Source organism: Setaria viridis, chromosome 5 (assembly GCF_005286985.2).
Source record: "Setaria viridis chromosome 5, Setaria_viridis_v4.0, whole genome shotgun sequence".
Taxonomy (NCBI): domain Eukaryota; kingdom Viridiplantae; phylum Streptophyta; class Magnoliopsida; order Poales; family Poaceae; genus Setaria; species Setaria viridis.
Genome location: NC_048267.2, coordinates 30,821,555 through 30,835,983, shown reverse-complemented (window position 1 = coordinate 30,835,983; position 14,429 = coordinate 30,821,555). Strand labels below are relative to the sequence as shown.

General features: G+C 42.8%; 1 protein-coding gene and 1 pseudogene across 2 annotated transcripts; one reads left to right on the top strand and one right to left on the bottom strand.

The window, feature by feature from the left end:
* Positions 1 to 396: 396 nt before the first annotated feature.
* On the bottom strand, positions 397 to 1,001 carry LOC117856419 (uncharacterized; annotated as a pseudogene).
* Positions 1,002 to 1,201: 200 nt separating this feature from the next.
* LOC117855807 (uncharacterized) lies at positions 1,202 to 13,798 on the top strand. Of its 2 annotated transcripts, XM_034738192.2 has the most exons (21): positions 1,202 to 1,504; positions 1,623 to 1,704; positions 2,381 to 2,420; positions 2,512 to 2,760; positions 3,737 to 3,836; positions 3,916 to 3,990; positions 4,199 to 4,297; positions 4,437 to 4,553; positions 4,634 to 4,749; positions 4,851 to 4,950; positions 5,864 to 6,222; positions 7,051 to 7,381; positions 8,198 to 8,394; positions 8,608 to 8,826; positions 9,330 to 9,516; positions 10,606 to 10,853; positions 11,003 to 11,095; positions 11,171 to 11,272; positions 11,445 to 11,823; positions 12,395 to 12,532; positions 12,755 to 13,798. In XM_034738192.2, the coding sequence occupies exons 1-21, from the start codon at positions 1,373 to 1,375 to the stop codon at positions 13,532 to 13,534; spliced, it is 4,143 nt and encodes a 1,380-aa protein (XP_034594083.1). In that variant the 5' UTR covers positions 1,202 to 1,372; the 3' UTR covers positions 13,535 to 13,798. The 2 variants fall into 2 exon arrangements, with proteins under 2 accessions (XP_034594083.1, XP_034594084.1); XM_034738193.2 differs by lacking the exon at positions 1,202 to 1,504 and having other exon boundaries at positions 1,625 to 1,704; positions 2,522 to 2,760.
* Positions 13,799 to 14,429: the final 631 nt, after the last annotated feature.

The following is a 14,429-nucleotide window of genomic DNA, read 5'->3' as shown; positions in this document are numbered from 1 at the left end:
GCTTCAAAAACCTATATCTATACCTTATCTACAGTTGTTTCTTCCAATATACCTTTATCTATACCTAATATTTTGATTACTTTGCAAAAAAGTCCCTCAACTTTTTCGTAATCAACTCGCAAGCCTGAGAGTTAAATTGTTGTAGTTAGTTGATGATTTGCAAAAAAATTCCTCATCTTTTTCGTAATGGCTGCTGAGCGCGAGGGCGGGAATGGAGCAGCAATCGAGTGCCTGGCGGAGTAGCGCGGTCGGTGCTAGGCCCGAGGGATGGTCCTGGCGTAGCTACGCCACCCCACGTGGGGGATGGGGGTGCCGCAGCTTTCGACGAGGGCGGATTGGCGGCTTTCCCAGCAGTGGCGCTGGAACTTCCCGCAGTGGCGGCACGTCACATCGCTGTTACCCTTTGCCGAAACTTGAAGCTAATCCCAGCGGGGGAGGCATCACAAGTATAGCAGTGGCAGCCTGGCACCTGGCACTGAGCTTTCCCTCCATCTCCCCGCCGCGCCCGTCGCAGCATTCGCGGACCTCCTCGTTGGTGAGGTCGCCGAATTGGTTGATGCCGTATGCTGTTTCCCCAGCGGCTGCGGCGTTGAGCTTGACGACGACGCGGCGATTGGCCTTGAACAACTTGTACCAGCACTCCTCCTCGCCGACGTCTCTGTAGGTCTTCCCGTACTTGGCCTTGCACCCAACGAACATCCGGCGGGCCTCCTCCTCGTACGATTTCTCCCCCATCCGGACCCCGCGCCCACCGAAGATCTTCTCACTGGCGTGGCCGTTGAGACCGTTGAGGCCGGATGAGGTCACCCCGGCGACGTTGGCCCGGGCGACGCGGCGGCGGCTGTTCTTGAACACCGCGTACCGGCACTCCTCTTCGCCGGCGTATTTATAGCTCTTCTTGTACTTGGCCTCCACTCCACGAACATACGGTGGGTCTCCTGCTCTTACGTGTCCGGTGCAGCCGGCGACACCAGCAGCAGCATCAGCAGCGCCGCCGCCATGAGAGCAGCCGTGGAGCCCCTCGTCGCCGCAAGCCCGCAACCACGAGGCCAACGACGGGAGAATAGGCCCATTAACATTTCGGCCCATCTATTTCAACTTGTAATAGTCATGGCCGGAGCTAAAAGGCCCACTACCAGCCCATTCACCCAGCTCATCTCGCTCGCTCTTCTTCTCTTTCCTTCTTTCTCCCCTCTCACCGTTGCAGGTCCCAACTCAGATCTCCCGACCTGCCACCACCCCCGAGCTCCCCAAACATCACTGCCTCCTCCTTGCTCCCTCCCCAGATCTCCAGACTCCAGATCTCTGCTCCCGCCCCCGCCCGCCTCTCGCCCGCGACGACCCCGCCGCCGCACGCGGCGGCCGCGGCGAGATGCTCCGCCTCCGGGCGTTCCGGCCGACGAGCGACAAGGTCGTGAAGATCCAGCTCCACCCCACACACCCCTGGCTCGTCACCGCCGACGCCAACGACCGCGTCTCCGTCTGGGACTGGGAGCACCGCCAGGTTCAGCTTTCTTCTAGGGACTCTCTAGCGCTCGGCCAATTTGATCTCGCTATACAGAGCCCGCTTTGAAGCTTTGTTTGTGGCTCATTTGATCTCACGGTGCTTTGGAATTCCTTAGGTGATCTATGAACTGAAGGCGGGTGGCGTTGACGAGCGGCGCTTGGTTGGTGCGAAGCTTGAGAAGCTCGCTGAGGGAGATGGTATGTGGCGCACTAATTCTCGTTTCGATTGTAATTGGTGGTTTGGGCATGCCAGTGGGTCTCTATGCTCAGTGGTAATGCTATTCACCCGCTGAATTGTGATGGATGGGTGCTTAATTTGTTAAAATGGGCGTTTGTTTAACTACTAGTTACCACGAGTTAGGTCTGTCAGACATGTCATTGCTCTGCCCTTGTAGAAGATAACTTTGATTAATTTCCTGTAGTAACGTGATCCCATAGTGATGGATAAACTGTAAATTAGGTCAATAACCTTCTTCTCATGTACTCATCGCTAGTTGGAACAACACCCTGAGATTACTCTATAGTGTATTGGTAGTGTATGATTTCATTCAACTTGTACTTGGGCTTGCACTTATGTTCGAATGCAGCAAGAATTTGTATTAAGTACTGTTCTGATATAACCACCAAACTTTATGTTTCAAATGTCGTTTGCAAAACTTACTTATCTGCAACATGCCAAACCCTTGACCTCGAGATCCTTGTTGATTCTAGTTATACTGTTGTTTTTGTCATTTCTGCTTTCACATGTTTGCCATCCCTTCCACTTTTCTTATATATGTCATTTAGTTGTTATCTTCATTTTGTTCATTACCCTTTTTCAAGCCGGACAAATGTCTTTTTTGCTTACCGCACCCATTTGCAATGTTTTGTGCAGATTCAAAAGGGAAACCCACAGAGGCCATTCGAGGGGGAAGGTATCGATTTGAGTTTTCTGTCTGATAATATGATGATCATGTGCATAATACCTGTACCTGACTCCCTATGGGCCTACTGTTCTTCCCCAAGTGTAAAGCAGGTTTCCTTTTATGATGACGATGTTCGCTTTTGGCAACATTGGCGCAATTGTTCTGCTGCTGCTGAGGCCCCAACTGCAGTCAATCAACAAGCTTCCACATTCAGTGCGCCTGCACCGTCGACACGAGGAAGACACTTTGTTGTCATTTGCTGTGAGAACAAAGTCATATTTTTGGATTTGGTGACTATGCGGGGTCGTGATGTTCCTAAACAAGAGCTTGACAACAGATCACTTCTATGGTGCGGATACTTTTTCTCTCTCTAATAAGATATGTTTATTTCTACACATCTTTGTTCATTTGTTCATGGCATTTAGGTGAGCCTAATTGAATTATGAATATTGGGTTGGTTTTCTCTAATATGTCAGTTTTGGGTTGTTGATCCAAGGAGCACAATAAGCAAACCTATTATATGATTTCTGATGTTGAGGGTTTAACCTACATCACCATCGCTTTAGGCCTATAAGCCACTTCCTGCAATTTGGCTCCTTCACACCATTTATCTTACGTATCATAAAGTCACCTAATAAGATACTCTGATTGGTCAGCACCAGTGTACTTCTTTCGATATCCTGGATCATTAGGCATGGAAGATAAACAATCGTTTTCCATTATTAACGTTATGATATTATAGATATTGATTGCACTGGGTATTGCTAACAAACATTTGCATGACTGCATTTGGTACTGTTAAAACTAAAGCAATTCTTTATCAACTGTAACCTGGACCTGAACTTGGATGAATTCTAACATCCATGGACGAATGGTTCAGTTGCCCTTGACCTTTAATGGCATTTTGCATAGCACTTTTGTAGTCTAGAGTCTAGACCATTTTAATCTTAAGCCTGTTCCTTATGTCAATGCAACTTTATGCTGCCGCTGTTGGATTCTCTGCTACATTTTGACCACCTGAGACCTTGTGATAAATCAATTACCACCAATACTAGATCAAAAGTAGCTCCTGTTTGCCCTTATTCTTTGTTTGTACTCCCTCCGTCCCAAATTACTATTCATTTTAGCTTTTCTAGATACATAGTTTTTGCTATGGATCTAGATATATGTATGTCTAGATACGTAGCTAAAGCTATGTATCTAGAAAAGCTAAAACGAATCGTAATTTGGGACTGAGTATGATGCAAATGGCTTATGCTGTATTCACTCAACATCTATCTGTTGTGTAGCATGTAATTTGAAGCCTTATACTTTCATTTTTGCAGTATGGAATTCCTCTCCAGATCATCTTCAAGTGATGCCCCACTCGTTGCCTTCGGGTCATCTGATGGCGTTATCAGAGTTCTTTCAATGTTGACATGGAAGGTTAAACGTGCTTTACCCTATCCCCATTTCTTCCTTACTGGCTTACTGGAGTTTAAACTGAGCGTTTTGATCCTTGCAGCTTGTGCGAAGGTATACAGGTGGACATAAAGGAGCTATAGCTTGCTTAATGACATACATGTCTGCAGCCGGTGAGGTAACTTTTTGCATAACTATGTATTGTCTTTGACTCTGTTTGCTTTATTTCAGTGGTTACAAGTATGTTCTTTCTGTTGCTTTCATATACAGCAAACTTCTATTTGCATGTTTTGCTTTTTTGACATTTCATTGCTGTTAATTCTGATTTCGTTTCTTCAGATAGTACTGTTATATCTTTCCATTAACAATAATTGCATTCTCTTCAGGTTCATTTAGTTTCTGGAGGAAGCGACGGCCTGCTGATATTATGGAGCGCTGATCATATCCATGACTCACGTGAGCTTGTGCCTAAGATTAGTATGAAGGTACCAATTTTGGTACACTGAGTTGTTTATGGATCAACGAAAAATGAAATGGCACAGAACATTTGTATATAACTTGTAAAAAACTTTACCTAGCATGTGGGTTGGTTAATACTCTTTTTTTATATGTGTATTTGTCAAGGCCCATGATGGAGGTGTGGTTGCAGTTGAACTTTCAAGGGTGATGGGGAGTGCTCCACAGCTCATTACAATAGGGGCTGATAAAACTTTAGCCATATGGGATACTGTTACTTTCAAGGTACTCGTATTAGATATTTGCATGCGATTGTATTATTTCATATTTCAGGTAGAGCTTACAGTATCACATTTGCTGTGCAGGAAATAAGGCGCATTAAACCAGTACCTAAACTTGCTTGTCATAGTGTTGCATCATGGTGTCATCCTCGTGCACCAAACCTTGATATTCTAACTTGTGTGAAGGACTCTCATATTTGGTACATATTTCTGCCTGTTTAAAGAAGTATTAGTTGCGGATTTTCTGTAATGATCCTAATCATGGTTTATCTACACTGTTGTGCACTCTGTATTGTTACAGGGCCATTGAACACCCAACTTATTCTGCTTTAACAAGACCACTCTGTGAATTGTCATCATTGGTTCCTCCACAGGTCCTGGCACAGCATAAGAAACTGAGGGTATTCTTCTGTTGTTATTCCTTTAATGGAGCATGCTAATTTGCCATTTCAGCAGCTTTAATTAGATGTGGTTAAGCTCTTGTCTCTGATCTCGCATTTAACACATTCTGAAAATATACAATATTTCTATTCTCTTAACTCTGCCTTATTAACTGCAATGTTCTGGGTTAGGCCATGCATAGTTTGATCCCCCCCCCCCCCCCCTTCTTTTTTGCTATACTTCAAGAGATTGATTGCTGTGCCCTTGCAAGGAAAATCTCAACATTGATACTGAGTGTCTGTGGGACATGAACTCATCTCAAATATCATTATATAATAAAAAGAGAAAATGGAAGTGGCATGTACTGTTCCAAAGGTTTGCTTATTAAAGTAAACTACGCCTAAAATTTCATAGAGTTAATTTAATCTTTTAAGGATGATTAGCCACAGTTCAAGCTGATAATGATGTTTTGGTGACTTTGGTCTCATATGGCTTGATTGGTTGTGGGTAAACCTCTAGAAATCATGCATACCAGCAAGGTAACCTTTCAGCACAAAGTGAGGAACCACCTGTACCCATGTTTTTTAGGTCAGCCCTCTCATTCAATTCCAGACTTGTGTACTATTTCTTCTACCTTAATGAAATGACGCGCAGCTCTCCTGCGTAGTTCGAGAAAAAAAAAAAGCCCTCTCATTCAAGAGGATGTGTGGTGCTGGTATAATATTGAAGTGTGGATGTCAACTGGATATACCCAGAGACTGGAGTGGTATAACACTTGATATAATCTTTGCTTGATCTATTTCTTCAAACTGAATCTTGTTTTCGATTGTGTAACTGCTGGCTGCTGGTTTCTATATACAGATTGTGCAAGTGCTGATCTATATATGCATTTTCCTCAAGTGTGTTGCTAACTGACTGTATTTTGTGTTCTAGGTTTATTGCATGGTGGCACACCCCTTGCAACCCCATCTTGTTGCTACTGGAACTAATATTGGTATCATATTAAGCGAGTTTGATCCAAGAGCACTTCCAGCTATTGCTCCTTTACCAACACCGACAGGAAACAAGGAACATTCTGCTGTTTACATAGTGGAAAGAGAACTTAAGTTACTGAATTTCCAATTGTCAAACACAGCAAATCCATCCCTTGGGAATGCTGGTGTTGCATCTGATACAGGAAGATCAAGGAATGAATCAATAGATCAGTTGATAGTAAAGCAGACCAAGAAGCATATCAGCACTCCTGCTCCCCATGATTCCTATTCGGTCCTTTCAGTTAGCAGTTCTGGAAAGTAAGTGATATGCATGCCATCTTGTCATCTACTTCCCCCAATCATAAATGTATGGCAATTAGGACATCGCCATGATCTCCAATATGACACTTTGACTAGCTATACCTATAAAAATGTATTGTATTAAATGAAAGAGTTATATATTTTTAAAGTACTGTTCATAATCAATCTAGTAATGCCAGTATTGCGCTGTGAATTTATATAAATTTCAGATACTGATAGTCAAAGGTAGAAAAGGTTGACTTAGGATAAAACTAGATGCTGTATTTGGTTTACCCATTCCAAGCAGATTGTGGTTGCTACGCAACATATTGGCCTCATCTGAATTTGAATCCATCTGGTTATTGTTGCACTAGTCTTTAACCTCATGTATTTTCTAGTAGTACAAAGGTAGCCACTGGCTGTTATGAGCTGTGTTATTTTGGTCCAACCTGTCAGCTTAGAAGTAAATGCTGCTTATGTTTAATCTGCTTTGCATTTACCATTAGTGTTGTTGGAAACTTGGCGAGTCGTTTGGTTCCCACCGGTTTCATCCTGAATTTATCTGGAACAAATTTTCTGAAAAGCAAATGATTTAGGCCCTAAAACAAGATCCCTGATTTATTTGAATATTTTAATTTTTTATTACTACTTGTTATGGTTTAGGGATCAAATCATGAGAAAACAATTTTTCATTGAATGAGCTAAGCTGGAACCCATCACCATTAGTCTGGTTTGTGACCTGCTTCAGTTCTTCAAAATCCTATTTCTTGCGTACCTGTAACATCGTTAGTTGCTTCCCAGATTAAAATGAGTTTTCTAATGATAAATGTTATACTTTCCTTGCAGGTATGTAGCAATTGTATGGCCAGACATTCCTTCTTTTGCTGTATACAAAGCAAGTGATTGGTCAGTTGTTGATTCAGGCACAGGGAAGCTTTTTGCCTGGGACACCTGTCGTGACAGATACGCTTTGGTAGAGAGCGCATTGGCTCCAAGAATGCCTCTTGTTGTGAAGGGCGGTTCTTCTAAAAAGGCAAAAGAAGCAGCTGCAGCAGCAGCTCAAGCAGCAGCAGCTGCAGCTAGTGCTGCTTCTGCTGCCACAGTACAAGTGCGTATCTTATTAGATGACGGAACAGCACATGTTTTGCAGAGATCAATTGATGGTCGTAGTGAACCGGTCAGTGATCTCCCTCCCTCCTTGCCCCCTTTTCATTTGAAGTTTTAATATTTTAGCACCAAGTTGATTTTCAATTTCAACGGCTTTTTTTTATTTATATCTTGATGGAAATCTGAACTTACGAAGCACCATCATTTGTAGTTACCCTTATATTATGTCCAAAATATGCTGCAGTAGCAGCCTGTGATGGAAGATCTTCAGCTTAAAGAAGTTAAATTACATTTCATACATTGTTCTAATTTCTAACAAACTTAGCTTGCATTTTTTTGGGAACAGCAACACAGTGCTTTTTTTTCTTGGGAACTGCTGAGCTCTGGTTACCTACTTATGTGACATAATAAATTGTTTTCTCCTAATCTACGTGGTTTAGAAGTTCAGCAGTTTAATGCCATTATCCTCCAAAGGAATTAGTTTAATGTTGATGAGCGATATTGTCAAAGTTACAGTTTGTGATTTATATCATTGGTTCATTTTTTTTTATGCTTGCTCGATTGCAAAAAAAGTTCTGATTGGTGGATAGTGAGATAACGTGCTGACAATTCTTTGTATTGAATCTTATTTCATCTTTATGCTTACCTTGTATCGTCGTGTTGGTTTCATTTGGAAACCTGCTGTCTCCTTTCATATCATGCGGTACTTGCATTGTGTATCAGCAACAACAATAGCAACATAGGCGTTTGCTAGTTTGAGTTTCTTGCTTCCACTTGTAAATAACTTTGATGGACTAGTGAAATAGAAACCATTAACTTTCTGGCCATTGCCAGAAATTCAGCAGCAGAAACTTTTCTGTCTAGTTTAATAATTGTGGTATTTCAGGTTATTGGTTTGCATGGTGGTGCTTTGCTTGGTGTCACATACCGTACATCTCGTAGAATCAGTCCTCTGACAGCAACAGCTATATCAACTGTTCAATCGATGCCCTTATCAGGTTTTGGTGGAAGTGGATCATCTTTTGCTTCTGATGATCCATTTTCCTCTAAAGAAGGGCCTCCACAAAATTTCCAGCTATACAGGTATAGATTTGCATGTTGTTCTTTTGTTCTTTTTCTTTTTTTTTTCTAGAGCTTGGTGCTTCCTGGTTCCCTTGCTATCCATATAATTTATTCTGGCTGATACATTGTCTGATGTACCAGTAGAATTAGTTTATTGTGTAACACTTGCTTTCTTAGACAATGATCTTTGCAGCTAACATCTTTGTTAGACTAAAGTTGCATTGTTTGGTGCAGCTGGGAGACCTATCAGCCTGTAAGTGGCTTACTTGCACAACCTGAGTGGACAGTGTGGGACCAAACTGTTGAGTATTGTGCATTCGCTTATCAGCAGTATATTGTAATTTCGTCCTTGAGGCCCCAATTCAGATACCTTGGAGATGTTTCAATTCCCTTTGCAACTGGTGCTGTTTGGCATCGAAGACAGTTATTTGTGGCTACACCAACAACAATCGAGTAAGATATTGATCTTCTGCATATAATAACTTCAATCATAATGTTCCTTTTTTGCGTTCCCATGGTATACAAGGCCTCTTTAAGGCAGATATGTCAGTGCTATGCCTTTGTGATGCAAGCTTGTAAATAGAAATGGATGATGACATACGATGCTTATGAACTTATGATTCCTTCAATAATTAGAGTTGCTGTAGCCTGTTGGCCGCTTGTAACAAAGAATTTCAATTTTTTTGGAGACACTTTTTAGGACATTTTAAAATTTGAAATGCATTCAATGGTACTGAAAATGATAGTGCTAAGTTATTGAGCATGCAGTTGATTTGTTCTGATTACTTCCATAAATAATAAATCTTGAAGAGATTTTGTTATTTCCGTGATTTGAATTGCATATTTAGTGGAATGTGTAGTCTAGGTAGACTTGTGTTAAGAAAACAGTATTTTTCAATTTTTTATGGCTCATGCAACACGCGTTGTCCCTTGATATTGTAAACAATGTTTCCCAGGTGTGTCTTTGTTGACGCTGGAGTTGCAGCTATTGACATTGAAACAAAAAAGAGAAAAGAAGAAATGAAAGCAAGAGAAGCTCAGAGTCAGGCAGTTGCAGAGCATGGAGATTTGGCTCTTATCACAGTTGAAGCTCCCCAGGTTACTGCAAGTGAAAAAATATCATTAAGACCACCAATGTTGCAGGTACAACATTCAGTATACTGCATGCTTTAGTGCTCATTTTCTTTGTCGATATACTGACATCTGTTTTCATGAGTGTTATCCAAAGTTAGTCCAAATAATAAGAAATTCTGAACTGATGTAATCGATATGTACTTTCCTGTATGTGCAAGTTCTTTATACACACGTACACAGTTCTTTTCTTTTTGGTGTTTTGGATTTGTCACACTTGTAAAAAAAAAGACGACCCGCATCATTAGCTTTGTTTCTGAGGCACCAACCCTTCACCTTAGTGATCAATGAACGAAGACATCGAACCTTGTAAAATGTAACATACACTAAATGAGTAAGGGGCAGCACTTCAGATATATGTAGCTGGCTGTACTTATTTTTGAAATCCTACATTAGAGGGGAAGGGCCTTACCTTATCTACAACTATATAATTGCAATTCTGGATAGCATTATTCTTAGCCGAGGAAGGAACCGTTGATGGCGGAGTTATTTGCACTTGATTTTCCAGCTATATGAAGATGAGTTTTTTCTAAAAGAAAAATTGACATGTATAGAACTCCGCAGATTAGTTAAAAAAGGCCACAATCATTAAAGAAAGAGACCTTGATCCTTTCATCGTTTTGCACTTGAAAAAGAAATTTGCAAAACGGGTAAAAAAATAGTTTCACACTCCTATATCACTAGATAAAAATGTATGGAATAATACTTCAAATTTTTAGGCTGCCGTCTCTGTTTGAGAAACAGAGTATTGTATCTTGAGTGCTTATATTTGCGTAATGCAGAGAATATCGGCTGAGAAAAAAATATTTTATTGTTGTAACTATTCTACCCCTTTGCAAATTGAAGATGAAAGTTCTCCACGGCCACAAGTTATTGTCAAATCTTCTGTGAACCAAAGCCATCTTGAAAAATCAGGACCAGAGAATTTTAATTTGAGTAGTAATCTATCTCTTCAGAATACATTTAGCTAATGCGGTAATGCATTCTCCGTTAATGAGCTTCTGTGTCAATGTTATTTTTTAGGAAAATTGCCAATCCATTTGTATACTGGTGAATGATGTGCATAATGTATTCTTCTTACATCCTTCACTGTTATTCCAGGTTGTTCGTTTAGCCTCCTTTCAGCATTCTCCATCAATACCACCATTTATAGTGCCAAAACAATCCAAGTTAGATGGAGATGATTCAGTATATCAGAAAGAACTGGATGACAGAAGATATGCTGAAGTTGCTGTTGCTGGAGGAGGGGTGTCTGTTGCGGTAACTCGCTTCCCTCCCGAGCAGAAGAGACCTATTGGACCTCTTGTTGTGGTTGGTGTCAGAGATGGAGTTCTCTGGCTTGTTGACAGGTAATATATGCCCTCCTGAACATGGAACATTTCATGCACAATAAGATGCTGTTGAATTATACAAATAAATTACAAATTGTTGCCTTTTGTTACTCCTTTTGACATGCTTACCTGGATGTGACTCTGAAATGTTCCATGTTCCTTAAAAGGTATATGTGTGCACATGCCTTATCACTCAGCCATCCTGGTATAAGATGCCGTTGCCTTGCAGCATATGGAGATCCTGTTAGTGCTGTGAAATGGTATGTGTGTAGTGCATTGCCTCTTGCTGTCTTTAGGATCTAAGAATAATAATTATATTATATCCAATCATGCAGGGCAACTAGACTTGGCCGAGAGCATCATGATGACCTGGCTCAGTTTATGCTGGGTATGGGCTATGCCACTGAAGCTCTTCATTTGCCTGGAATATCTAAGAGGTAAGACCTTTGTTTTCGCTGATTTGAGCCTTGTGTTTTAGATGGCATTGTAACATGCTAGGACGTGCCTCGAGTTAACTGTACTCTCAGAGTAAGGATGTTAAGATTTAAGAACTATTGCTGGGCATTTACAGACTTTTTCTTTAATTGAATTTGTGTTGATATCCCTCAGGCTGGAGTTCGACCTTGCGATGCAGAGCAATGACCTCAAAAGAGCACTTGCTTGTTTATTGACCATGAGCAATAGCCGAGATGTGGGACAAGAAACAGCTGCTGCTGACGTCACTGATGTTACACAGATTCTTAATTTGGCGGTAGCTAAGCAAGCTAAGCAAGAAAGTCTTGCAGATGCCGTTCAGGGAATAGTGAAATTTGTCAAGGAGTTTTTTGACCTTATTGATGCAGCAGATGCCACTGGACAATCTGACATTGCTCGTGAAGTTCTAAAGAGATTAGCTGCTGCAGCTTCTGTAAAGGGAGCTCTGCATGGACAGATGCTGAGAGGCTTGGCACTCCGTCTTGCAAACCATGGGGAGCTTACTAGATTGTCGGTATGTTACTTTGACCACAATTTATGGCTAATAATTTACATTGGAAACTTATCCTTATCCATGATGATTATTGGTGATTAAGAACATAGTGGCAACAAGGTTTGGTGGCTAAAATGTCATTATACAGTTGAGAACATTTCTAGTAGACTAGTACAGCTTTATGGTACAATATAAGACGAAACAGAGTTCATGTGCAAGTGCGTACTGAGGCCTGATTTTGCTCTTTCTGTTTTGGTGTTGCATTGTGCCTTTCCTTTCGATCTCAATGCTGGAAGACACTGCCATGCACACACTCCATGTATGTGCATGAACATGGCTTGAGGGACACGCTTGACCTTACCTGTTGGAAATACAATACTCCCTCCGTTTCAAATTATAGGTTGTTTTGACTTTTCTAGGTTCATAGATGTTTGTATGCACCTAAATATAGTGTATGTCTAGATGCATACAAACATTTATGCACCTAGAAAAGCTGAAACAACCTATAATTTGGGACGGAGGGAGTACGTTGCTATCTGTGAGTTGTCACAAATTCATAGGAATAACCACTAACACCAGTGTACTTGCCCAGGGTTTGGTAACCAATTTGATCGCAGCTGGCCATGGACGCGAAGCAGCATTTGCTGCTGCAGTTCTGGGAGATAATGCCCTAATGGAGAAAGCATGGCAGGACACAGGAATGTTGGCTGAGGCGGTTTTACATTCTCAAGTAAGTTCTCTGTTGAATTGAATTTTTTCATGCATTACCCATTCCTATCAAGAGATATGGACCATTATGGGTTTTACCCTTTGCGTAATAAAGCAGTCTCTTGTCCTTCCATTCTGTTCCATTACTGTTATTGTAGTATTCATTTTTTATTTATTTTTCTTAAATTATTAATCCACAGTTAGTATGATTGTTAAATGCTTACTAGCATAATTGATTCTCCAGGCCCATGGTCGTCCATCATTAAGGAGCTTGGTTATAGCATGGAACAAGATGCTACAGAAGGAGCTGGATCACACACCAACAGTGAAAACCGATGCCGCAGCAGCGTTCTTGGCTTCTCTTGAGGATCCAAAGCTCACCAGCTTGGGGGAAACTGAGAAAAAGCCTCCCATTGAAATACTTCCTCCTGGGATGCCTCCCCTATCTGCACCTCCGATCGTGATTAAAAAGTCTGCCACAAAACCTGGCCTACCTAATGCAGCACCGGCCTCAAATGGACCTATAGGTGCTCCGATGGTTCAGGGTGCCACTGCGCCTCAAGGCACCCCAATGGTTCAGGGTGCTCCCATGGCTCAAGGCGCTCCTGCGGCGCAAGGAGTTCCCATGAATCAAAGTGCTCCTGCTCCATCGCAGGGCACTGACGAGGCAAAGCCGTCGGAAGCTACAGCTGCCGATGCAGCTCCCCCGTCTGCAGAAGCTGCTGCAGCTCCCAGCAGTGATGAAGCTAAAGCAGCACCTGGCAACGAGGAAGCCACAGCAGCTCCAGGCAACGAGGAAGCCACAGCAGCACCAGTTATAGATGCAGCAAGCAACACTGATCCTGCTGCTGCTGCTGCTCCAGCTCCTGCAGCGGATACCAATAGCACTGGTGCACCTGATGCTACACCCGTTGAAGCTGCGACCTCTGCCCCCTCAACAGAGACACCCGAGGCAACGGATAAGCCATCGTCAACTGAGGCATCGCCGCCACCTCCACCTCCAGCCTATGAATCTGTTGTATAAAATATTTTTGAGACTTTTAGCAGTGTGCCCATTTTTTTGTATGCGTGTGCGTTCGTTCCACTGTAATTTTTCCCCATACTGGTATAGGTATTTGTTGTCTGGTATTCTGATTCCAGTAGACGCAGGCAGTATGTGAGTAGCCTTGTACATCTGCTGTCTGCGTCTCACGAGAACTTACCACCATTGTGTGAGCATAGCTTGTGTTTGTGACCAGCCGAGAGGACCACAGTTCAACTTTTGCTTGATGAGTTAACCCTTCCTGCACGACTGATTCGTCCTTTGGCATCTTATTCCTTAGCCGATGTAACGTAAGTGCTGAGATATGCAAATGTCTTGCTGGGTCATCTAACTTGAGAATCTCTGCGTACCGAAAGCTCCATGTCGGCCCGGTCTGCGAGAGCAAAAAACGCTCAAATACCCACGTTTTGGGCGATCGCCCATCGGTTAGCTATCACTGGTCGAGCGAGGCATGTCAAAGGCCAAGTAGGCAACATCAAGAGCACTATTCTGACTGGCGAATAGGACGGCAGCCTCCTCGGCCGGACGGCCCGGTATTGCTGACTTTGACACGAGGAAATATGTGGCGCAACAGCAGCCGCGGCGCGGTGCAGCTGCCGTGACGTCCCCCTCCCTCACTGTCCCGGTCAGCTGTCACGTATCTGCCACCGTACGGTCGCCGCTCGTGCCGCGGTCAGGCAGCTCCAGTTCACGGAGGGTGGCTGCACGTCTCATCCGACCTCATCTAGTTTTTTACCGATGCCGGCTGATCTTTTTCTCATCTGCCACCGAACTCTCCCTGACCGGCTATAAGAAGAGGCAGATCGCCGCACGGGCTTTCTTGCGCGACTGGGGGTTCGGAGATTGCACAGGCATTTCATTTTTGCTCTCTTCGACG

Bases quoted from the DNA above. Each gene is read 5' to 3' on its own strand.
- LOC117855807 (XM_034738192.2), top strand. From the start codon at position 1,373: ATGCTCCGCCTCCGGGCGTTCCGGCCGACGAGCGACAAGGTCGTGAAG. The intron at 4,951-5,863 runs GTATTCTTCTGT...TTTGTGTTCTAG, and splicing joins CACAGCATAAGAAACTGAGG to GTTTATTGCATGGTGGCACA. The intron at 11,096-11,170 runs GTATGTGTGTAG...CCAATCATGCAG, and splicing joins CCTGTTAGTGCTGTGAAATG to GGCAACTAGACTTGGCCGAG.